We start from the raw sequence: 24,514 nt of genomic DNA, 5'->3' as shown, positions 1-24,514 counted from the left end.
TGCAGAATGTTGACCCAGGGAGAAATGTGATTTCCCATTACTGGGGACATGAAGGAATTTCTTTTATTTTATCCCTCATGAGACATTTGCAACTGTTTGTGGTTTGTCTTCTTCTGGATCAATACGACTATAAATATAGGATGTGTATCTTGGGGGATTACATTTTAACATTTGTTGAACTTGATGGACAGGTGTCTCTTTCTTTTTCTTTTCTTCCAACCTCTATGTAACCTGTTGCTAACCCCTCTGGCGCAGAACCTCCTGGAGTCTAGTTTGCATCTTTTGGCACAAAAATGTGTTTGATATTGCTTCAAATATATGGAGTTCTCACACTGACGTTTAACCTTCTCTGTCATGTTTCAGGAAAGCACAAGAACAAGATAAGAAAGTAGTGCTGGCTGGGTGTGTCCCCCAAGCTCAACCACGTCAAGAGTACCTGAAAGGCCTGAGTATTATAGGGGTAAGATCTTGTGTACCACAGCTGACTTCTTCCCCCTCCCCCTTTAAGTCCGTTAGATAAATAAAGAATACTGTTGTTGGAAGGAATAGATACACAAAGACCTCAGAGGATTCACTTATGGAAGTGATACGGTGTTTAGGAGTAATGGGATTTTTCCGACATTTTTTTAAATTATTATTATAAGTATCAATTGGAAAATCGGCCAAAATTAGCCAAATCGTGATGAGTACATTAAATAAGGAATGCACTTGGTCTCTGTATCAAACTGGAAATGTCAGCGGTAGGAACAGTAGAACCCTCAATCCTTCAACCTGATTGCTAATTAACATAGGGTTTAAAAATGGTCTAAAAATAAAGTTCTCATAGTGTACATACAGTAGTTACATATATGCACATAACTTTTAAAGCAGTGTGCTGGTAGCCCCTTTGTTTTGTATTTAAAATAAAATCGGCTGTGTTTGCGTTGTCGGCTCATCACTAAAATACATGATATAGCCATTAACACTGCTAGCTTTACTTTGTAAACAAAAGAACAGCGCTATTAAGGTGCCATCATTCATCAGACGGACACACAAGCAGCTGAGAGACATGGTTACAATGTTCCTGACAAAATCCGATTTCTGTGTTAATGTTTCACAAGATTGGAAATAATTGTTTTACTGCATTTCTGTGTTATTGAATCTGTCTAAGCTAATTATTAATATACACTGAAGTTATTAGAATATGTAGTGTAAGCATTAGCAAAAATTAGCCAAATAGTGATGAAGACATTAAATAAGAAATGCACTTTTTTCTCTGTATCAAACTGAAAATGTCAGCGGTTCGATGAGTACAATGGGAAGGAAGAGAAATCCGGCGCCACAGCCTGTGACAAAATTCAAGGCACTTCCGGGTTGTAGAATAACTTTATTGAGACTTCACGAACACAACAGGCTACACCACAGTCTCCCCCTCAGGGCTCTGAGGGGGAGACTGTGGTGTAGCCTGTTGTTCGTGAAGTCTCAATAAAGTTATTCTACAACCCGGAAGTGCCTCGAATTTTGTCACAGGCTGTGGCGCCGGATTTCTCTTCCTTCCCATGCTGCATACACAGAAGGCTGCACGCCTGGAACCGGAGCACAGAGGAGAGCAGGACCGAGGTTTTCAAGTGAGCTTGCATGGGTAAGGTTTCCCTTCCCAGCTCTGACCTCTCTCTGGCCCGTTTATGTCTCCCTGCTCCATTCTAAGTGACGCACTTGACACCTAAGTGTGCTGGCATTCATGGCCAGAGCGCAGGACAGACTTTCTTTTTGTTGGATGAGTACAACCCTGGTTGCAGTGACAGCATTGTATGCGGAGATAATGGGGAATGCCAGGGTGGCAGAACTGTCTGAGACGTGAAGGCACCACAAGTGGTATTTTTATATTCTGTACACGTTACGGTGGAGGGTTTATAAAGCCCACCATAGCTTGTTTAATGTCTGGTTATACCCACTTTACAGCTTCACATTGCATAGCCAGCACCCAACCTCACCCTGATGAGACTCGAAACAGCTGTCTGTGTAGGTTTACTGGCTATGCACCACTTATTCCCAGGCAATGCTGAAAAACTGTGTAATACGGCAGGTATAAGCTTACAGGGGTCCATGTTAAAATGGATAAGAAGTAGTAATAAGAGCGACTCACTGAGTGCTCATTTGCATGTCATTGCCCAGAATCCCTTGCAGCAGTGGAAGGGACGAGATTATTGTGACAAGTAGGGTTGCACGCCTGTCAGATGTGAACGTGCTCACAAGTGGTATTTTTATTTACTGTAAATAAAAATATAGATTTTTATCCCCTAGGTTGAGCTGCTCCTTTAAACTTCTCTATGACTGATGCACTGATCATGTCTCTCTAAGCACAGGGCTAATATGAAGGTGGCAGTACTAGGGATATTTAATAGAAATGTTGGTACATTACCATAAAACTATAACTGATTATAGGTTTCTTTCTCACAAAGATCCTTAGTTGAGCATCCCAGATGTAGTGACTAGAGCAGAGGTTCTCCCACCTTTTTTGTATACTGAGCCACTAGATGGTATTTGAAAACATCCAACACACTTAAAATGGTACTTTTTATTATTATTATTTTTTTTTTTGTGATTACCACATTTTTATTTGCAAAAAAAATTGTGTTTTGGGTGGTAGTAGCTGATTAAAAAAAAAATGACTATTTTGCCACGTGTGCTGCGACTTTACAATATTCCAGAATGTAATGGAACTCCAAACAAATTCGTGCTTTTACATATTATACATTTTGGAAAAAGCTTCTCCTCTGAGCTTGCGTACACTTGGCTTTTTGCTGGAAAGGAAGAATAAGTTATCTTTATATGTGATATAATTATATAAGAAAATATAAGTCGCAGAATGATCACAGCTTTTTTTTCCTTGCGTGAAATGTTCCTTCCAGATACAAAGCGAACACTAGAACTCGCTGTTAATTTTCGGAATTAATCACCAGCTTTTTACATCTGGTTTCAGAGTAGTGCTGGGGCAACGCCTCACTACTTTACAACCCATGGCCATAAAGTACCTCTAACCGTAGTAATTGCCCATGTAAATCATAGCCAGAGTGTAAAAAGAGGCCAGCCTTGTGTTCAATAATCTTATGTGTGAGAGTGAGTATTTTGGCTGGAGGGTAATGCGTAGTGGCCATGATGTAACACACACCTATGTCATGTTCATGTCTGTAGTTGGTCTGCCACTAGGAATGGCTTATTTTTGTACAGGCAGTAAACTCGCGCTGACTGCCACAGATTTACAAAGTGCCCTTGTACATTATAAATGCTTATCCAAAGTACTCTTACACCTAAATATGCAGTTTACCACTATTTTATTTATTTGTCTGCTTCTCAAGAAAATTAACTGGTTATGTACACTCTATTTAACTAATGAAGCAAACAGGCTTTTCTCTTATTTGCATTGGGGTTGAGCAGAGATGGGTATTGTTCTCTGAGCAGGTCATATATACCTGTCGTTTTTGGGGACTTTATCCCACACCACTTTTAATGTAGCGAGGAGGAAGGGGCGCACATCCACACATTCACACATCCACACAACACGGAAACTAAACACAAAGGGCGTTTTACTATACAGTGGCGAGAAAAATTTGTGAACTCACATGATAATTACAGAAATTCCATAATTCTTTTTTTCACGATGATCTTCTTGAATCAAAACCGGTCTTTTCTTAAATGTCCAATAGGGTTTATATTAAATGATTCCATGTCTTTTGAAACAAAATGTATGAATTAGACAAATGATGAGTAATTAAAAGTCATGGTATGTGCAAAATGATGTGAAACCTTGAATTTATCAGCTAAATTAAAGGTGATAATTAGAATCTGCACGCCGTTCTCTCCTTGGCTAATGTGAGTGTTCATGACTCAACTATCAGAGAGAGGCTGAACAAGACATGTTCATGAAAGGATCGTCAGGACGAAACCACTGCTCTCCAAAAAGAACATTGCTGCCTGTCTGAAGTTCACCAAGGAGCATATAGACGATCCTTAACACTTCTGGAACAATGTTCGCTGGACAGACGAGTCAAAGGTAGAACTTTTTGGCCTCATTGAGAAACGTTACGTTAGGCGAAAACCAAACGCTGCGTTCGAACAGAAGAAGCACATCAAAACCGTCGTGCATGGGGGTGGGAGTGTGATGTTTGGGGCTGCTTTGCTACCTTGACGGCTTGACATCATATTCTAGAGGAGAATGTCAAGCCATCCATCTGTGAGCTGAAGCCAAGGTTGGTCATGCAGCAAGACAATGATCCTAAACATACAAACAGATCTACAAAAGAATGGTGGCAGAAGAAGACATTTCAAGTTTTAGAATGGCCTAGTCAAAGTTCGGACCTAAACTCCATCGAAATATTGTGGAAGGACCTGAAGCGAGCTGTTCATGCAAGGAAGCCACCAAATGTCACAGTTGAAGCAGTTCTGTAAGGAGGAATGGGCCAAAACAACTCAAAACTGACCGACTGACCAGCAGTTACAGGAACCTCTTCGTTGACGTTATTGCTGCGCAAGGGGGTGCCACCAGGTACTCAATCTAAAGGTTCATATACTGTCACACATGGATATTGAATGTTGAATCATTTGTGAATCAATGTTGAAAGGTATCATGATTTTGTGTCATTTGTTTTATCAGGTTATCTTTATTATTAGGAGTTAGGATGATCACATTTTAAACCTAAAATGTTATTAAATCTTAATCTAAGGGTTCACAAACGTTTTCTCATCACTGTATATATTTTCTCTTTTTCCGTAACTCCTATATATTGGTCCCAAAGAAACTTTTGTATAAGGTTTCTTTAGTTGGTTAACAGTAAAGAAGAGTGTTAATGGTATTATGGTGACTGTAAATCCCCACAGCTTATTACTTCCACGCCACACTGCTTGGTAAATATATACATGACATTACTGACAATTTGGTGAACACTACATTGAATATTTGCTACAATAACGTGAATGCAGAAGATAAAATAGAACGGGACAGTCAGCGTGTAAATAGTATATTAATGTAGGCAAGTTTGTTTATTGTAATATATCGAACCCATACGTGTTCAACTTGTTGAGAAATGTATAGTTGTTTAGTAATAATAAAAAAGTTAATTGCCGGTAGATTATAAATGTTTGTTTCATTCACGTAGTTCTGAAAATAAACATTTAAAATGTTACGTTTTATGTATGGAAAATGGATCAATGTGCAAGGCTGCAGTCTGTATACCTTTCTATGGATATAGGGACAGGGTTAGGCTGCGTCCAGGGTTGTCGCAGCCGTACGGAGGCACGCTGAGGCTGAGGGAAAGCGGGTGCTTTCCCTGGCCTTGGTTAGCGCGCCGTCCGTGGGCGTGTCGAGGGCGGGCCAGTGACGTCACGGAGCTGGTTCGCCCTCATTGGGCGAACCGCTCACGTGACCGGCCCAGCGCTCCCGTGAGCGCTTGAATCTAAAATTCTCCTAAGACCCACGCTTCCACACGCTTGCGGAAGCGTGCGCGAGCCCCTACTAAAGCTGCTCTCATTGCGGCTGCAGGGGCTCACTGGTAAGCACCAGCGCGGGTCAGCGCCTAAGCGCTGAGCATGCCAGAGGCCTTAGGGATGTATGGTTTGGTTGTTTCTGAAATGTGTAGATTACTTTTACAGAGCAGTGCATAAGCATCTGCTGTCCAGAGAGGACCCACTCGCTCTAATTTACTTTCAGAGGGGGTAAAGACTGCAGATGTAAGATGGATAAGCACATTAAGCAATGGCAAGGTTAAGGTATAGGAATATGTAGGTTATGTCCCTATCAGGTGAGATTTTCAGGGCCAGTGAGCCCGTTTTGTGTTAATGATCATATTTGAGAGTCAGGGGGAGTAACTTTGCTGCCCAAAGGGCTTTTTTACGCACTGCGGTTTGGTGAGTTTAATGACTTCTGTTGTCTCATGCATTTGGCACCTTAACTGCAGCATATCTGGTATTTGTTCTGTTCTGTTGATGTTGGAGAAAGCGGTCTTGTTGACTTCTCCCTGTGTCTGGTTTTTCCATTATCGGAGTAAGATTGAAGTCCGCACCTTTCCCGTTACGACACCTCTGTAGCTGGGCAGGTATGCTGTTTGAAGTTTGTGCCCTGCTTAACATTTTGGAGATACGGCAACAGAGGTGGAGGCAGGATAACACGGTGTGTATTCTGCACGATCATGTGCCCACATCATAATGCACAGAACTAGAAGAAAGGTATTTCCTGTGCTTTGCATTTAATATAACACTCCCTCGTTGTGCCAAAATGTACACACGGAAAGCTTAAGCTTCTTCTGATGTCTCCATCAATCTTTAGGGCTATACCTCACGGCCGAGGCTTGATCTCCGACCAGACACAGACTTCAGAAGGGGATAGGTTGGATCTCCTCTCCGTTTTCACATCCCAGTGCCATGTCACATGATATAATTTCCCCACAGGGCCTCAGCAATGACTTGACCTGAGCCTTTACGCTCTCCCAAGATTACCTTTCTGGAGTCATCTGTGTGCATCTTTGTGTATACTGACAATCACCTAAATTAAAGGGTTCAAACGACTGCCAGTGCTGTACACTGCTGAACCGCTGATGACATGTCTTTATTGCTTGCCTTTAAGAGAATATCAAATAATATCTGACATGAACAAACTCTGAATGTAGATATTGCTGACCACTTTTTAAAGGTCTGTAGTACACATTGAATTGCAAGACTCGACTAAACTGTGTGACTGTCGCGTGTCTTCTCCTGAGTGTTGCTGCCAGCTCCCTTATTTAGTGCACTTTATTTATTTGACAGTGCACAATGACATGGTTTATTTTGTATTTTAGTTTTTCATTTTACTCATTGGATCACCACCGAGTAGTTTTGTTCCTCTGATTGGCCGGTTGAAAATAGGCTGAATAAAAACCAGAGAATTCTTGTAAAAAGGCATACTGGAAATATTTTAATTAATCGCACAGAAAGGGTATGCGGAGCTGTACAGAGAATTGTTCAGGTCCAGATCCCTGCCTTGCTGAGCTTACAATCTAGTTTTGGATACCCGAAGATAGTGACTCACCCAAGGTCACGTTTAGCTGGCACTGAAATTCGAACTCTGTTTTGCATCAAAGGCAGCGATTTCTGTTACTTCTATTTAACGACATCAGCGTGTTGAGTAGACACCACGGATTGTACTTAAAACAAGCGCTAGCTCTGTCAGAGTTCTCAATTGGTGTTTTCTTTCATGTCGTCTCACCAATATAGTTTGCTTGCTGGCTCTGCTGCCTTAGGAAATTGTACAACAGTTCATACTGTGAATTGGTCACTATCAGTCTAAAGTCTCCAGCTTCCCAGCTCCACTAAAGTTCGTGTTTTTTTTGTCTTGACGTTGGTCGTGTGCATTTTCAATTTGGCAGCAAGGCCCACTAACACCTTTTTGACCTCTGAAAAAAAACCCAGACAAGCCGTTACATGAAATCTCTGCAATGGTGTATCATCTTTATCGATTGCATTTTTTCTTTTAACATTTGAGCCTGCTCCTAACGGATCAATACAATATTATGACATTATTCCTTGGGCACTTCAGATGCATTCAATTACTTGGAAGCACAACTTCTCATTTTGAGGCCGTTTAATTTTTCTGCACTTCCTTGGCAACTCATTCCAGTACCTGCATATAAGCAATGTTAAAATAGGCGGAGTGCTACTGCAGCCTGGGAGCCAGAGGCCCTGATAGAAGTAAAACAGAGATATAAGGGACTGCTTACAACAGAAGTGGACAGTTGCAGGCATATACTGTGCAGTGCAAGACGGTGGATGTTTAAAAATGTTATATCGTGAGATTTAAACCTTTCACTGCTACGACTCGTTACTTCGCAGGAGCACTGTGGGAACATTTTGCTCAGTAGTTAACCCCTTAAGTGACGCCGTGCCCTACACAATTGGTTGTAATGCAGTTTGAACCCTTGAGCATAGGTTAGAGGTCAGCAATGGCACATTCGGTCTTGAGTATCTCTATTTTGAACATTTCACCCACACAAACATAAGCAGATGTATTTGTATAAATAAGGCCTGAAATTGCAGTTGTATTGTAAATATTGTAATAATGTAATTAATGTTTGCGATGTATTCCATTGCTGTGGAATGCTCCTTGCAGCTTCAGTCTGCGTTCTGTACATTCTGTTTTTGTTCTGTCATTTTCTTCCCTGCTGCCGTTGTATACATTTCAGAAACATTGCACATTTTTCACTTCCAATGCTTCTGAAGCGGTACTGTAAATCTGTTTGCAAGGTCAGTTGGGGAGACGGCAGTTGACGCGAGTACGATAAAAAACGAAATTGGATTTCTCGGCTGGGGCTGTGTACATCACGGATAATGGCCTGAATTAAGTTTGCCAAACATATTTAAACTTTAATCTTTCACACGTTTTTTTTTTACTTGTGCATGATCTTGTGTTCAGTAGGGCACGCGTGCACACCCTTTTATATCTGTTACAAAAGTAATCGGCCTGCGTATTCGGTAGCCATTTCTAAAATCAGGTAGTCTTGGGTTTGGAAACAAAACGGGCGTAAATAATTCAGTGAAACGAATAAGAAAATAACCAACCTCAGACATCTTTTGATTTTTTAGCTTGGTCTTGCCCAGTTGTGTCATAGGTTTCCTTGCAGCACAATTCTCAATCTGTTGTATAAACCGCTAATGAGCGCTCATTCTTCAAAGGAAGCTGTATAGAGTATGCTACGTAAAGCATCGGGACACATGGGCCCGATTGAAGATTGAGCTCACCTGTGCTGAAGCTGGGATATCCTTAACACTTGCCCAGTTGGAGGGTTTTGAGGACTGGAGCTGAGCACCCCTGCTTTATTACATGCAGCAATAGCAAGAAAAAAGTGTAATGTGTGGCTTTGTACAGCAAGGCCCCGCTGATACGGCAGTACCAAGAAGGGGGCCGCCATGTCTGCGCATGCGCAGAACGCGGAAGTCAAGGGTCGCGCACGCGCTGAACAAGCGGTTGACGAGGGTGCGCATGTGCAGAACGGAGGTTGCGCATGCGCAGAAGGGGGGATTGCCGGTTTGCGCATGCGCACACGCAGAAAATCGCTGGTTCCGCTTTCCGACGACTTTCGCTTTGCGGCGGGCCCTTAGAACGGAACCCGCCACATGCCCTCCTGTATGGCATTAATAAATAAGGCTGGATTTCATGTTTAAGGGACGTCGGTATCATGGAACGAGCGCTTGTTAGCAGATTAGAGTTCAGTGCGATTATACAGGGGTATCTTACAATATATGGTCTAAATTACCACTTGTGTTTTTTAAGCTTACAATTCAGTCTGCCTCCACAGACCGGAGACGTCCTACATTTACTGGTATGCTTGAGGTGATGGATCCAGATTTAGGTCTTTGTTGGTGTGTTTTGGTGCTACTCACAATTTCAGTATTTTAGAATAAATCTTTTAAAGAAAATAATAAACAGACAGGTCCGACCAAACCATTCAGGGGATCCATGTTCCACATTTTCAGAAATGGCTTCTTGTAAGCCTGTCCTCAAATTCATGTCAAGGAGAAGACCAGGGTGCTTAGATGCACATGGTTTCCCCATGCCTAATAGTTAATGAGCATAGACCATGTAAAACGTCCTTTAAACTTTGCGCTTAGATATCATACTGACCCCTGGTCCAGTTGTAACCCTGTTTTACACAAACCTGCCCCCTGGACTGCAGGCAGTTTTGTGTAGAACATATCTTCCGTCTAGATTAACTTCTGGCATCCTTCCTGACATTTTCATTGACCATGCAATAGTGTACTGTGTAAGGAAAATTAAAGCATCCTAAGCAAGCCCTAAAGTTCTCCTCACTAGAACATTTAGAAACTTTAACCCACAACAGTTCTGGCTGACCTTACCAGCTGCCCTTCGTACAGAATAGACTTAATTTCCGACCCTGATTCTGCGCTTGACTATTTCCAATCCGAGTTCTTAAAACTCTGTTACTCATGCTCCACTACGCAGAATAAGAATACCAACCTTTCGTGAGTTACAACTGACCTTATAGCACTTTACCATTTCAGGGATGCCCTGTGGAAAAGCTACAAAGTACTGTAATTGGCACTACCGATGATTTTAATCACTACAGATGCCTGCAGACCATGTGCACAAGACCTGCAAAAGCACAATATTTCTCTGACAATCTTCAACAGAATACATCAAATCCTGCTAACTTCTGTAAGGTTATCAACAATATATTCCAGCCTTCTATAAATCAATAACCAAGTAATATCACTAAGGGGGATATTACTCTGACAAACCCCACTGACATTGCAAATGTATTCAATGACTATTTTGTGGGGTGTGCTACTAACTTATTAGCGAAACGCAGCCCAAACCATAAACATGAACCTCATTCTGTGAGTACCCCTATAGCCCCACCCTCTCCCAACACTACCCACAATTTTCAATTTGTCCCAGTATCTGAAGAGGAGATTACATAAGCGCTCCTCAAATTAAAACTAAGTCGCCAGTGTGGACCTGATTTACTGCAATCTAAGTTCCTAGGACATACTTGAAAACGAGCGGTAACTCTCAATGTATTACTTCATGGTAACACATTTTATAAATAAAATGTTTGAAGTGCGTATAAGCCTTAACTTTAGTTTCTCAAGTCTGTCCCCTGGACCCTTAACCAAATCACGTGTGGTATCACGCACATTGATGTTCAAAGTGCACCCATGCAGTTTTTCAAATGTAGTGGCTGTTCCTGTGAGTTGGAGTCCTAATGATGGGATAATGAACCTCTGCCTAGTCTGGTGGATCATTAAGGCACAAAAGTGCACAAGTTCAAGAACTTTTGGTTCCCTTAGTTCAGGGGTGCGCAAACTGGGCGGGGGGGGGGGGGGGGATGCCTTCGGACTTCCCTCTTACTGTGTGAAGTAGAACATTTGCAGCAGTCACCTTGTGCCACGAATACGTATGTTTGGCCAGTGGTAAGCAAGTAGATGTGGGCTTATCTTTGGCCCTAGCCACCTTGCGCTATTCCATGGCAAGTTATGCTATTCTCAAATGTAGAGTGTCTTGCTTTTGATTAGCACTATGCCGTTCTGGAGTGAGGGCCGCTGGTATGGAAGCAGGTTGTACTGGTGCCGTTCTGTGTGTGCTCTGACATTTTTATTTTCCTTTTTGAGGAAATGTAATCAATGGATATAACCATACATTGCACCACAAGTGGTATTTTTATTTACTGTATATTTACCATATTGAATGGTATTCTCCTACCCTGAAAAGGGATCCGCTTTGGCATGTCCTCATTCATTTGTACTTGCATAAGAGGGAGAAAGACAGACAAGGGGAATTATTCTTACCGTGAATTGGTTTTCTTGTAGTCTTTGCATGGCGGTACAAACTTCCCTCTCTACTTTTTTTTAATTTTTATTTAAATAATCCTAAGCGATTTTCTTCCATCGTTGCCAGGCTGATAACTGCTGGAAGTTTGGGTACAGGGATCCTTATAGGGACTGATGAACCCTGATTTTGTTTAAAGTGTTGTCCTGCCCCCAGCTAGGTGGGGCTTAATTCCTCATTTATTTGTACTGGCATTGCAGGAGTAGATGAAAAGGAATCAATGGTAAGAATGATTCCCCTCTTTTTACATTACCTGAACTGGTGGGCGAGGAAAGAGTCTTTCGAAGTCCACCTGTGATTCCCGCACCTTTGGGGAATGCCCGACTCCCGTGCATATCTGTTTCTCCACAAACACACATTATGGACATTGGGGGTCAGCCTAGAAAGCTTTCGGTTGATGATCCTGCGACTATATATTTTTTGTTTGCCGTTTTTGTGCCAGTGTGAAATAAAACAACGATGTCTGGAACCGGATTGGTCTCTACAAGTCGGGGGACTGCAAATCCACCCCCACACCCCCATTTAGATACATAAACAAAATAAGTGGGGACTGCTGATTTTTATTTCTCTCCCCCCTCCCCCCTAAAAAAACAAAAACAACTTTCCCTGGGGATAAGTATTGGAACTGAGAAATGACAGAGGGTATGGGACGTAAATGTGTAACACAAGCGAATGATGATTTTATGTTGTCACTCTGAAGGTTAGCTGCTGACTGTATTTATTATTATTATTATTATTATTATTATTATTATGCATAAAGCCACACAATTCACTCACTGTATTTTAGTCTGAAATGGCTCCTTACTTTTCCAAGTTTAGCAAATTGCTGCAATTACAATTTAAATGGTGTAACATAAGTGAAGGGGGCTTTGTTTTGTTGCTCATCCCAAGTAACATATTTTAAGTGAAAGGCCTCCTGTTCAGAATGCTGGGAAGGAGTCTCCCTCCTTTGCTCTGGAAGATGTTAGCTCCATCCAGGCGAACGCACGGTTTGTCTTCAGAGTGCGGCTATGTTTTATTTCATATTTTTTGTCGTCATGCGTGCTACTGTGCTAATTCAACATGGCAACCTTAAGGAACGTCTCTGCCGAGTAACTGTAAAATTAAGTTTATTTCCTTATTACTTTTTTTTTTATGTATAGGGGGAACAAAAATCTCAGTACTGTAAATGTTAAGGCAACTGTGAGCCACTTCTTTAAACAATCTGTTTCCATGGCACTTATACACAGTAACACATTTCTATTCTCGACTGGAAACTTTAAACCTTTAAATTACGGAGCAAAGTGAAAATGAAAACGAACACAGGCACGCGGGCACTTTCAAGAGAAGTAAGCAATTTAATTAAAATTGAAGTGAGCGAGGTTTTCAACAAGCAGATCAGCCCTCGAAACCAAATGGAACAAAATGCAGTACTGATTATTTGAGCGGAGGGGAAAAGCTTTCAGCTTGTGACTGCAGCGGTGTGGTCTCCGTGTCCTGCTTTAAAGCTGTGGGGAACGGTGGCACCACGCAGGGCATACACTTATCTCAAGGAGTGCAGCTGAATTAATTGTCGCCAGAGGGGTGATTCGCTTCACATGCTGGAGGCTTTCTGATGGAAAATTTGATTTAGACATAGAAAGCAACATTTTTTTCAAATGATATTTTGCATGCTGTTCAGACAGATGAAAAGCAAGCAGTAAAGTAACCCAGATTTGAAAAACTTTTTTTTTTGTTTTGTTTTTTTGTTGCTGCAGGCCCTCCTGGCGAGCTGGCGATTCTGCCGTGCATTTCAGCATCAGGGCCCCCCTGTGTGTATGAAGTGTGAAGGTTCAAATTTGCCACATATATTTATTGTAGTTGCAATAGAGTGAAAGCGCAAATAGAACTAGAGACAACCATTAAATATGGTCATGAACGTGACCTAATACGCTTGCAGGCCTAATGTACTAATGTAGCAAAACGTAACCGGGGAAAATAAATAGTTGTATTTTAGCAGGGTATTAAAAAAAAAAAAATCCTTATGCCAATGATTACGGCGTCTCCCTTACCTGCTCTCCGGCGTCAAATGCCGCCGCGGGGTGACGTCACGTTGCCATGCCAACGTGACGTCACATGACCCGCGTCGCCATGCCGACACGTCACCAAAGGTAAGTGAAGTTGAGGAGGCCTCACGCGATCCCGCGGCATTCATTTAAATGCCTTGGGGGAAGAGCGCCGGGCCTCTGCAACTGCCGCGCCCCCCCTGAACAATCTTGCGCCCCCCCCAGTTTGCGCACCGCTGATATTATTATACTGCATCCGGGAGAGCCTTTTTGTGTGTGAAGTTTTCAAAGTGGCTACCTTGATATATGTTTATTTCAAGGCATGCTAAAACATTTCTTGGTTAGTACAATCCCTTCAAATAAGAGATTGGAGGAAACCCATGTGTATTACCAGTTCGGGATCCTAAACACTGATCTGTTGTATACCTACCAACTATTTCCTTGTCATCAATATCAGTCACCCAGTCCTGGTTTTGTTTTACCATTTGCTGGTGCTGTAATTGATTTTGTAATTTGATTTAAAGCCCGAGGAGGGTCAGTCTGCTTCATTATCACACAGTCAATCTGGAGTTAAGCAGATTTGATGCTATAAATCAGGGGTGCTCCACTCCAATCCTCAAGCCCCCCTAAAAGGTCAGATTTTCAGGACATCCCTGCTTCAGCACAGGTGGATCAGTCTTCGACTGAGCTTCTGATTGAACCACCTGTGCTGACGCTGGATATGCTGAAAACCTGACCTGTTGAGGGGGGCTTCGGTACTGTGGTTGAGCACCCCTGCTATAAATGACACTTACTACACACTTGCTGCACGATCTGCCATTGATCAACAGTCTTACTTCCATGTAGTCCGGTCTCCCCTAATACACCAGTTAGGGAGGAGCGGCTCCGTGAGTAACGACACACAGAGATTGCTGCAGGGGAACCTGGTTCAATTCCTGGTGTCAGCTCCTTGTGACCTTGGGCAAGTCACTTTATCTCCCTGTGCCTCAGGCACCAAAAACATAGATTGTAAGCGCCACGGGGCAGGGACCTGTGCCCTGCTAAATGTCTCTGTAAAGCGCTATGTAAAACTAGTAGCGCTATACAAGAACATGCTGTATTATAATTATTAGATTGTGAACACTTTGTGACAGGGACTCCTTTCCTCCAGCATTTACTTTTATGTATACTGCACTTTATTTCTATACTTCTTTATATTATTTGTGCTTTATAAATTGTCACGTACGGCGCCCTGCGAGCACGCGACCTGCATACGGGACAAGGGTTAATGCTCACGCCTGCATGCACTCCCACTTTTCACCTTCGCAAAAGATCCGTCAAACTTGGCACAGACCGGTTCTCCTCTACAGGATCCAGGATCAATACACAACCCGCAAGCTGCCCCACCCTGCTGCCCCACCCCTCACCTCCCTCAAATGAGTTGTATCTCTCCTCAATCCGTCCCAATATACCACCGCCACAAAATGACGACATAACACTATAGGAGTGTGCTGTTCTGCTCACGAGTTGCTCATGCGGTGGCCTCTTTAACAGCGGGTGGTAATGCCCATCACAGCCTATTTACTCTACCAGTGTCGTTTACTTAAAGTGCACTGGAGTACTCAGCAGCAATATGCCTCGCTGCTCAGTGCGGCTTTCAGCCCCCTGCAATCCCCACCTGTTGAGCACTGTGCAGTATGTCCGCCTCCCCTCCGGCACTGCAGGCACTGTAATCGTTTTCATACCAGCGCTCATTTGGCAGAAGTGACAAAACTGTTCCGTGTAATTACCAGGGAAATATTTTGGGAACCCTTGGAAAGTCAAATCCCTTAGTATCGGTCCACTTGAAGCGACCTATCATAATGACTCCCTTCTGGTGCCTGCTGTACTAGCATAGTGAGTGTTCATATGTCACAAAAAGCACTTAATGTTGGGAACCACCTTTCCTCAAGCATTGCTAACACAGCCCCACTGCTTGTTGCAGTCACAACTGCTGAGAAAAAGCTTGTTCACTACATTTTAAATAGAAAAGTCAGTAGTTCCTCCTGTGAAATACCAGGACATACTTGTAGATAAGACCAATATCTCTGTGCATCTTTAAATATTTTATAAATACTGTAAGTACATACCAGCTGCACAGGTAGTTGTGTGTTTCAGGCCCTTTTGGCAGTGAAGTGATTTGAGATAATCATTCTTGGCTTGGTTGCCAAGTCCCAAGATGATGTCTGATTTCTCTGGACATTTTCTAGAAATGTGCGCTGCATTAATATGGTGTTCTGGCTTATGAATACAATTTCTGGCCCTTGGAGAAACCTCTCCTTGCTGTGTATTGAGTTTCCATGCTTGGCACAGACCGGTTCCCTCTTGCATGAAAGAGAAGTTGGTCTAATTTACTGATGTTTTTAGCTTCTTGTTGCATTAATTGGGAGCCAAGCGAAGGCTCCTTTTTCTATGGATAGTAAGTCTTGTAGGGTATCCAGTGCACCAGTTTGTCAATCGGAGCCCTTATTCTTCAGCAGCTCGGGGCGAACCCATTTAGGGGGAAATCCCTCCTAACAATAAAGTGAGCGAATTCCAGTGTCCTGTTTAATGGGTCTCGTCTGGACGATTGATACATTTTTTTTATTTCCCCCCCCCAAATCTGACACCTATAAGAATTTTTAATTTATGTTTTAAAGTTAGACTTGGGAGGGTTTTGATTTCCTCCGCCTGCTCCCTATGTGTGATGTCACTGTGTGATCAGCAAGGGATTCTACAGCCAGAAGTCCCCCACTCTCCGCCTCCCATTATCTTTATTGGTTCTCTGATAAGGACAGGGTGGGATATGGGTGAAGAAAACACTTGACCCTGCCCAATTCAGAGGCCCCTAAGAAATGTGATTGGATGACTGTGGAATTGCAATCACAATTAATGGTGGGGTTGGCCAGGTATGAGTAGTCTAATGTGGGTGTGGGATGAGTAACATAATGTGCTTGTAGGTGAAGCTTAAATTTGGCTCGAACTAAATGATGGTCTGGCCTGTTAAAAGCCCCGCACATTACATGAACATCCTGCATCGCACTCTGAAACCTTTCATGTATCAGAAAATAGTCCAACATGTTTTGATCTCTTCTGTTATTGGAAGACCAAGTTAACCTGTGATGTATAGGGTGTTGGAACCAGGTGTTGCACGCCACCATTTTACTATCGCTAACAAATGACAATAAGCAGAGACCGTTGTCGTTAATATTTCCACAGCCAAATGGGCCGAGCGTTTTTTTCCCCCATCCGAGTCGGCTAGAACCTGTCTGTGCATTAAGATCCCCGCAAATTATTGTCACATGATTCCCACCTTGATAAGAGTTCAAAATGTGCTGTAATTCCTCGTAAAACATGTCTTTGTCTTCATCATTGCTAATCTCTGTTGGGTCGTAGACCCCAATAATGGTCGTTGGTATTTTGCTGGCAAGCTCGAATACGGCAAATCGGTCTGTTATCGGTTGGAAGCAGGTGACGAATTTCTTTAGACTAGATTTCAGCATGAAAGCTACGCCTGTGTTAAAAACATTGCCGCTGGAATAATATAGGTGAAAGCGAGCCGAGTGGTTAGGGTTTAAGATAGTAGGTTCCCCTTGTCCAGGCAGTATGGATTTGGAAATTGTGACTATACAGTATCAATATTGAATTTGTCTAGTTCGTCGGCTAATAGATCCATTTTGCCGGTTTGGCTGCCCGAATGGATATTCCAAGCAGCGAGGTTGAGAATGTCTTTAGTGTTGAAATTTTTTTTGCGTGAGGCTGGTAGCCCATTTTTCAAAGGGAGTCCAGCTACTCCCAACACATTGGTTGAGCCGTTTGCGCGAGCCGTAGGAAAATGTCGTAATTGTTGTCCTGCCATTGGGTTCTTGTTTAATTTTCCGGTTCTGTCGCCACGAGAACCAACACTCCCCATTTTTCATCCGGGCTTGTGACCGGCATTGGCTGGGTTTCAAATTCAATTCAAAATCCAAATTCACTTATGCAACCGGTTTGCCCCACTCATAAATGAGGATATAAATGAAAACTGGAGCTCAACTAAAACCCCATCATAGAAACACAAGGAAATATGCCCCATAAAGAAAAGAAAAATCAAACCATGTATTTCAGACAACACTTTAAACTTAGTTGAACGCGCTAAGATAAAGAACACCAATCACAAACATTCTCTACCTCAACCGACAAATTAAACGCCAGCTTAAAGCGGACAAAGAAATATGGTGGAACTCAAAGGCCCTTGAAATGGAATCTGCCAGCAGGAAGCATGACGTGCGCCTCCTTTAGGTTAAGGTCCCGCTGGAGACTGCTGTGTACGCGCGCCTGGTGTCCTGGCAGCGCGTGCACAGCGCTAGACCGCGGTCTGCAGGCAGAGTTCTCAGGCGCGGGGCCAAAATGGGATGGGTGGGCGGGGCCATGACGGCTTTTATGTTGAAGCGTAAAAGTCCCCCACTGATCGTTCTCCCCCCTGCTCCCCTCCTTCCCCCCCCCCTGCAAATGCTGCACGAGGGCCTGCGCAACAGAGATCACCGGACAAAGAAGCAGAGGAGGCGGATTCAAAGTGGACGGTGATGGGAGGGGCAGGCGTAGGAGCAAACCACCTCTCTGATTGGCTTCTTGGCGCACCACGTGATGCGTCGGCGCACGGGAACACAATCCTGTTGTAGTCCCTGCTAGCTGACGCGTCACAATGTGTAGTGAGCCAGGAAGCGAGGGGGCACTGGGGACAGCCAGGCAGGCGGTAAGGGGCTGGTGAGAGACGCCGCCGGCTGCACTGGGGACTTGCCTCATAGTACCCTTCGAAGCTCCATTGGAAATTTCAGGGTAACAACATCAAGCCTTAAGGATCAAAATGGTGCCCAAATAAAATCTCTTTAAGACAAACTAGAAAGGTGGTAGGAACATTTTAACCTGCTGCTCAACCGCCCGCACCCTGCAAATCCAGAACAAAAGAAAATGTCGACTTGGAGTTTCCAAGCGATATAACCGACCACCCACGAAATGAGGAAGAAATTCGAACAGCAATCAAACGCCTAAAGAATAGGAAAGCACCCGGCATTGATGCCATCCCCGCAGAAGCTTTAAAAACGGGTGGAGAAGTCGTCGTGAATCAATTAAAAGGCCTATACAACATCTTTTGGAGCAAAATTGATGTGCCACAAGATTTTAAAGACGCAATAATCGTGCCGATACATAAAAAGGCGACCCAGCTAATTGCAAAAATTATAGGGGCATAAGCTTGCTATCAACATCTGCAAAGCTTTTGACTTTTATTATCATGACCAGACTACTTAAACGCAGAGAATTGAACTGCAGGGAAGAACAGGCTGGGTTTTGACCAGGAAGAAGGTGTACGAACCACATTTTCACACTCCGACAACTAACAGAACTACACCTCCGCTGCAAAAAAGATACCTTTATGGTATTTGTTGACTTCTCGTGCGCTTTTGACAGTGTGGATCACCCATCGCTATGGTGCGCCCTCAAGGCTGATACTGTTCCACATGCCACTCATTGTGCTAAGAGCTTTTTATGAAGGAGGTACAAGCAGAGTCAAACACATGGGCAACATATCCGCGCCATTCTCCATATCCACGGGAGTCAAACAGGGTTGCATGATATTGCCTATGTTATTCAATATTACCATGGATTGGATTCTCAGAAAAAACATTTAAAGACAGGCCTGGCATACAAGTGGGAAGCAAGTTTTTTCTCACGGACCTTGTATACGCCGATGACATTGTGTTCATAGCGGATACAGCCCAAGAGGCACAAGAAACTTTGAATGACATGCAAGTCAATGCAAAGAAGCTCGGATTAATTATAAATACGGAAAAGACGAAATACATATTTACCGGTACCCAACAGATTCAACTTCAACTGGACGGCAACCCAATCGAGTGAGTGGACTCATTCAAATACCTAGGGTCTATTATTGATAGCCAAAGCATAGCAGCTACGATCGACATCAAAAGTCGCATCGATAGCGCCACTGCAGTGTTTGCCTCCTTAAAGAAATGCTTGTGGAACCAACAGGACGTGACAAATGTAACAAAAATGCGAATTTTTAATGCCTCATTACGCACCATTTTACTGTATGGCTCAGAAACATGGACACTACTCAAAAGCGATATGAACCTACTCGAACGATTCCAACTAAGATGTCTACGTAACATACTCCTTACTACGCTACGAGACTGATGGAAAAATGAAGATGCACGGTTAGCCTGTCAAAACCAATTCACAATTGACCAGTACATTAAGCGACAAAGACTTGGGTGGTTTGGCCATGTCTGCCGTATGGACATCAAGACTACCATATCAGTGCCTCAACACCACACGACCCATAGGCTGGAAAGTGGACCAAAATGCTCCAAAGAAAACGTGGTTGAACCAGGTGGCGCAAGATCTCAAACCGCTCCACTTCACAGTAGCCGAAGCCCAAAAAGCCGCCCTAAATCAAGATCAATGGCGTGGATTCACTAGAGACGTATTGAACATCCTGCCGCTGGGCTCCACAACGCATCACTCCTTACCTTATAAAAGATGAAGCAATGTCGTTTACTGATTGCATCCAATCAAAATGAATGAAGAGTTTTTCTGTTCAAGGCTTACCATACTGATGTTGGGCCATTTGTAGCTATATTTTACCCTCCCGGGAGAACACCCCTGAAATAAGTCTTTAAGTCTTTAACACAAAGGAACGCCCCATTTGGCAGCTAGATTCCTACCGTAGAGCAGGTCTGCGCGTTCACATTGTTGATATTTGCAGAGCCGGCCCAAACCATACAGTCGACACCTATACATTTTCTTGAGGTAACCAATCGGCCCGACTGTACAGCAGGTACCAAAATGACTGTGTTTTCTGTATCTTTACCTGACTGGCCTGGATATCCTGCTGTCCTGTCTTTTCTGCGATGGTTGTCCTGCGGAAATGGTAAATTCTACAAATGCTGGCAATTGCCAAACATTATTGATCTCTGGGTGGGACCTTTTGCAGGATCCTCTGTGCTGCATTGTGCCCCGGTAGTCTACTCTTGTACCCCCATAGCCCAAGTAATTTTTCACTCTAGTGGGAAGGCCATGCTTCCTGCCCGCACATAGCCCTGCTAACGGGCCACTTGGACCCCCAGCGCCAGTGTGTTGTCGGTTCCCAACCCATATTCTGCCCGTTCTATACCTCCATTCAGGTTTTAGCACAGGTAGCCTTTAACAGCATCATTACACTTCAACTACTTTATGGCTAAAACCAAAAAAGTTTAATTTTTACACACAAATAATACACCTTGCACAAGCCGCACCCCCCTCGCCCATGCCGCACCCCCCTCGCCCATGCCACGTGTCCGCACCCTCGCACGCCAGCTATGTTTAATTGATCATGAGCCATGTTATAACTTTGTCCTGGTAACTGTGGAATTAGATTGTTGCCGCATTATTTCCCGTTTAATTTATAAAACTCTAATGAAAGCATGTTGTTGCTCACCATATGGGAAAATGTGTGACCGAGGGCATTTTCCCAGCCCTTTTAATTGGTATTTATCGTCATGTTGGTGAGAAACTTTCAGGCTTACATCTGATAATATGTAAAGTTATGGATTAAATTGGAAACTCGTCATTAAAGGTGTTAGAGGTGAATGTTTGAAAGCCTCAGAGCCCTTGTGTAACCTTGTCTTAATAAGCTCAGCAAGGAGGAGTCTGGGGAAGTGTTGACGGTGTGGGACACATTTTTAATCAGCTCTCTTGCTCAGGTTGGAGGACTACAAATCTTCTGATTTCTGGCCAAGTAGACAATGAATCTCATAATTGTCTAAATGCGAGTGCTTGCGATGCAGTACCAATTAGCAACATACATGCGAGTTGCAATGAAGTGAGATACAACTGCCTCTCTCATTCACAAGGTTTCCTTCACACACGCATATGTTTAAAGCAGCAAAACGTGAAATCTTATGGGTGTTTTTTTTAATATAAATTAATCTGTCCTGTAGTATTGGATAATACTGTATTTTTTTAATTTTTTATTCAACTTTTAATACCATTTTTAATTAGATTTAAAGCATCCTTTGATTTCTATAGCAGTGCAAGATCTTTGCAACACTTTCCTGTTTGGGATAATTTATTGCCAATATTCCAAGCAGTTTGAGCTGCAAACAGTAACAATAGATAATGTTACCTTTGTCATATAGGGATACATTGTAGCTGCTGAGTTGCATGACTGAAGAAGCCATTAGCTTAGGCCTGTAATATAGTGCGCGCACGTGTGTCAATTAGAATTGGCTATGTTAGCCAGACGTTTCTATACTAGGGACACGCGCGGCCGCGAGCGGTGGCGCGTCAGACCAGGGGAATTACAATAAAATTGTATTTTTGTGCTGCTGCGACACGAACCAATCAGAGCGTGGCCTAAAGCTGTGACGTCAGAGTCTCGCCCCGTAGCCGCGCGCGTCACTGCTTGCAGCCTACAAACGCGCACACGTAACGCCTGTCGTGCTCCCACACGCGCAGCTGCAAGAACTGTAAAACAAGCTTTAGGTAAGGATGTAGAATTACACATTCACATGCTTTACATAAACAAGTAAGAAAAAAATTGCGGGAATGTAGTATTGCAGCTTTAGTAGTAGAAAACGTACTTTATTATTTTTTTTTTGCCAATGACTGTTTTTAGAGAGCTTTTTTTTTTTTTATAACTTTCCTTTTTTTGGGGGGAATACAGTGCATACATAATATCACCTCCCATTAACATACATTACTGCATATCCATTTCTGTCAAAAAACAAAACTTAGACACACGACGATCTACAAACTAGACAAACTACATGCACAGACACATTAACGGGACAGACGTGACATACCGGACTGGGGGGGAGGTACGATAGGGTGGGGGGGGGGGGGGCGCTGAGGGGACCCTGGGGGCTGTATCCCTGATAGGACAGCGCTGCGTCTCACTATGTGTACTTGCCGCTTCTTGTGGACCGTCTGGCGAGCCCTACTCCATTGGTCTCTATGTCTTCGTCTGGACTGGCCCGTCAAAGGAGAACGCATTTGCTCTTATTAGTGCAGGATTGTGGCGGCGTCCACCCCTGGGATGTCGGTTTGGGCTATCCATGGGGCCCATATTTTTAGAAATTTGGGGCCAGAGTCGTTGACCCAGCTCGTCAACTGCTCCATCTGGCAAACATGCCAAATTCTATTCCTGATTTTGGGTATGGTTGGAATTTCTTTTTGCTTCCACAATGCTGCGATCTCGCATCTCGTGGCGGTTGCGAAATGCATAACCAGTTTGTGTGTCGCCCTGGACACGCCCTGGGGCCGTCTGCTCACTAGGAACAGCCACGGGTCCAGGGGGATCTCCAAATTGAGAATCCTTTGTAGCCACTCTCTGATAGCTTCCCAAATCAGGACCACGATCGGGCAGGACCACAGCATGTGTTTCAGGTCGGCGACTTCCCCACACTGTTTTGGGCAGAGCGGGGAATATCCCCTGACAAATTTAGATAATTTTGCTGGGGTATGATACCACCGCATTAGGACCTTATATGCGTTCTCCTTTAACGTGGAACATATTGAACTTTTAGCAGCCGCTTGCAATATGTGGTCCCATTCCTCATCCTCTAGAGTTTCTCCTAAATCTGTCTCCCATTGTCGCATATATTTCAGTCGGGGAACGTCTGCTGTCGTTGGACAGATCACCTCCCTGTACATCTGAGAGGTTAGTCCCCTTGTGTCCGTTTCTCTTGAACACTGCTGGTCGAAATTAGTTCGCGCTGGACGAACTGGGAATTTATTATAGAATGCCCTGACCTGGAGGAATCTAAATAATTCTGAGTTTGGTAGGTTTTTTTCTGCCTTAAGTATGTCGAACGTCTTGATAAATTTCCTTCCTTCCAGGTCTTTCAATCGTGTGTACCCCGTTTGCATCCATTTTACGAATTTGTCACCCAACAGCCCTGGAGCAAAATCCGGATTTCCCAGTAGGGGTGTCATTAATGACTGCTGTGTTGTTAACTTAGCTTTAAATTTGGAAGCCTCCCAGACCGCCAGCGAGTTTGCGATTGCGCAGAGCGGTGTCTTGATCGATTTTTTACATTGTTTTGGAAGCCAAATCAGGTCATGGAGCGCTACTGGCGCACAACATCCCTTTTCTAGGGCTACCCATCGTCTCTTGGCTGGGTTCGAGTGCCATTGGACAATTTGGCATAATTGTGCCACCTTGTAATATGCCAACAAGCAAGGTACCGATAGCCCTCCTTTCGTCACTGGTTTTGTCAGTAGGCTTTTTGCAATTCGTGGGCTTTTTTTGTTCCAAATAAATTGGATGATGTGGGACTGTAGGGCCAGGATCTCAGCCCGAACGAGCGGAATTGGCAGGGCTTGAAACAAATATAGCATCTTGAGTAGTAAGTTCATTTTGACACTATTAATCCTACCGAACCATGATATCCCATAGCCCGCCCATACACTGAGATCCTCCCTCAGTTTCCCCATCATCTTAGGGAAGTTAGCTTTGTATAATGTAGTGTAGTCCTTGGTGATATATACCCCTAAATATTTGATAGCGGAGGGCTGCCATTTAAAATTAAAGTTGAGTTCTATTAATTTTTCGACCGGTTTGGTTAGGTTGATGTTAAGAGCCTCCGACTGGGTCTGATTAATTTTAAACCCCGAAACCATGTTGAAGGTTCCCAAGATCTCAAAAAGGTTGGGCAAGGAGGTAAGCGGCTTTGACAACGTTAAAATCACATCATCTGCGTATAACGCTATATTATGCGTCTGCTCTCCCACTTCTATCCCTGCTACATTTGGGCTTAACCTAATATGGGCCGCAAGGGGCTCTATGCATAGGGCGAATAACAGAGGTGATAGAGGGCACCCCTGACGTGTCCCGCTACGGATATTAAATACCTCAGAGGGAAAACCCTGGTGTCTCACTCTTGCCGTAGGACCGTTATAGAGAGCTACTGCTGCGGCCGAGTTTATTAGAGCATTTGCCAGTTCTCGGCCGCAGCAGTAACCTGGCGCGCACCAGAGGGTGCCGGGCGCACGCCGAAGACACGGAGGAGCGCCCTCCGATCGGGGCTTTCTCCCTCCCGCTGCCGGGTCCCCCGGAACCCCCTGCCGCCGTCTCCCACATCACGGGACACCAGGGCTC

The 24,514-nt window shown here is 43.8% G+C and overlaps 1 protein-coding gene across 2 annotated transcripts in view; it reads left to right on the top strand.

Moving 5' to 3' along the window:
- The window catches only part of CDKAL1 (CDKAL1 threonylcarbamoyladenosine tRNA methylthiotransferase), an 869,422-nt gene that overhangs the window by 217,555 nt on the left and 627,353 nt on the right, over window positions 1-24,514 (top strand). For both annotated transcript variants that reach the window (XM_075585602.1, XM_075585601.1), the window contains one exon: window positions 364-460. In XM_075585602.1, the coding sequence (XP_075441717.1) occupies window positions 364-460 (97 nt within the window). The remainder of the gene's footprint in view (window positions 1-363; window positions 461-24,514) is intronic.

The sequence above is a fragment of the Ascaphus truei genome, chromosome 2, assembly GCF_040206685.1.
Source record: "Ascaphus truei isolate aAscTru1 chromosome 2, aAscTru1.hap1, whole genome shotgun sequence".
NCBI classification, from domain to species: domain Eukaryota; kingdom Metazoa; phylum Chordata; class Amphibia; order Anura; family Ascaphidae; genus Ascaphus; species Ascaphus truei.
The sequence above is the reverse complement of the archived record's forward strand: the minus strand, read 5'-3'. Positions and strand labels throughout refer to the sequence as shown.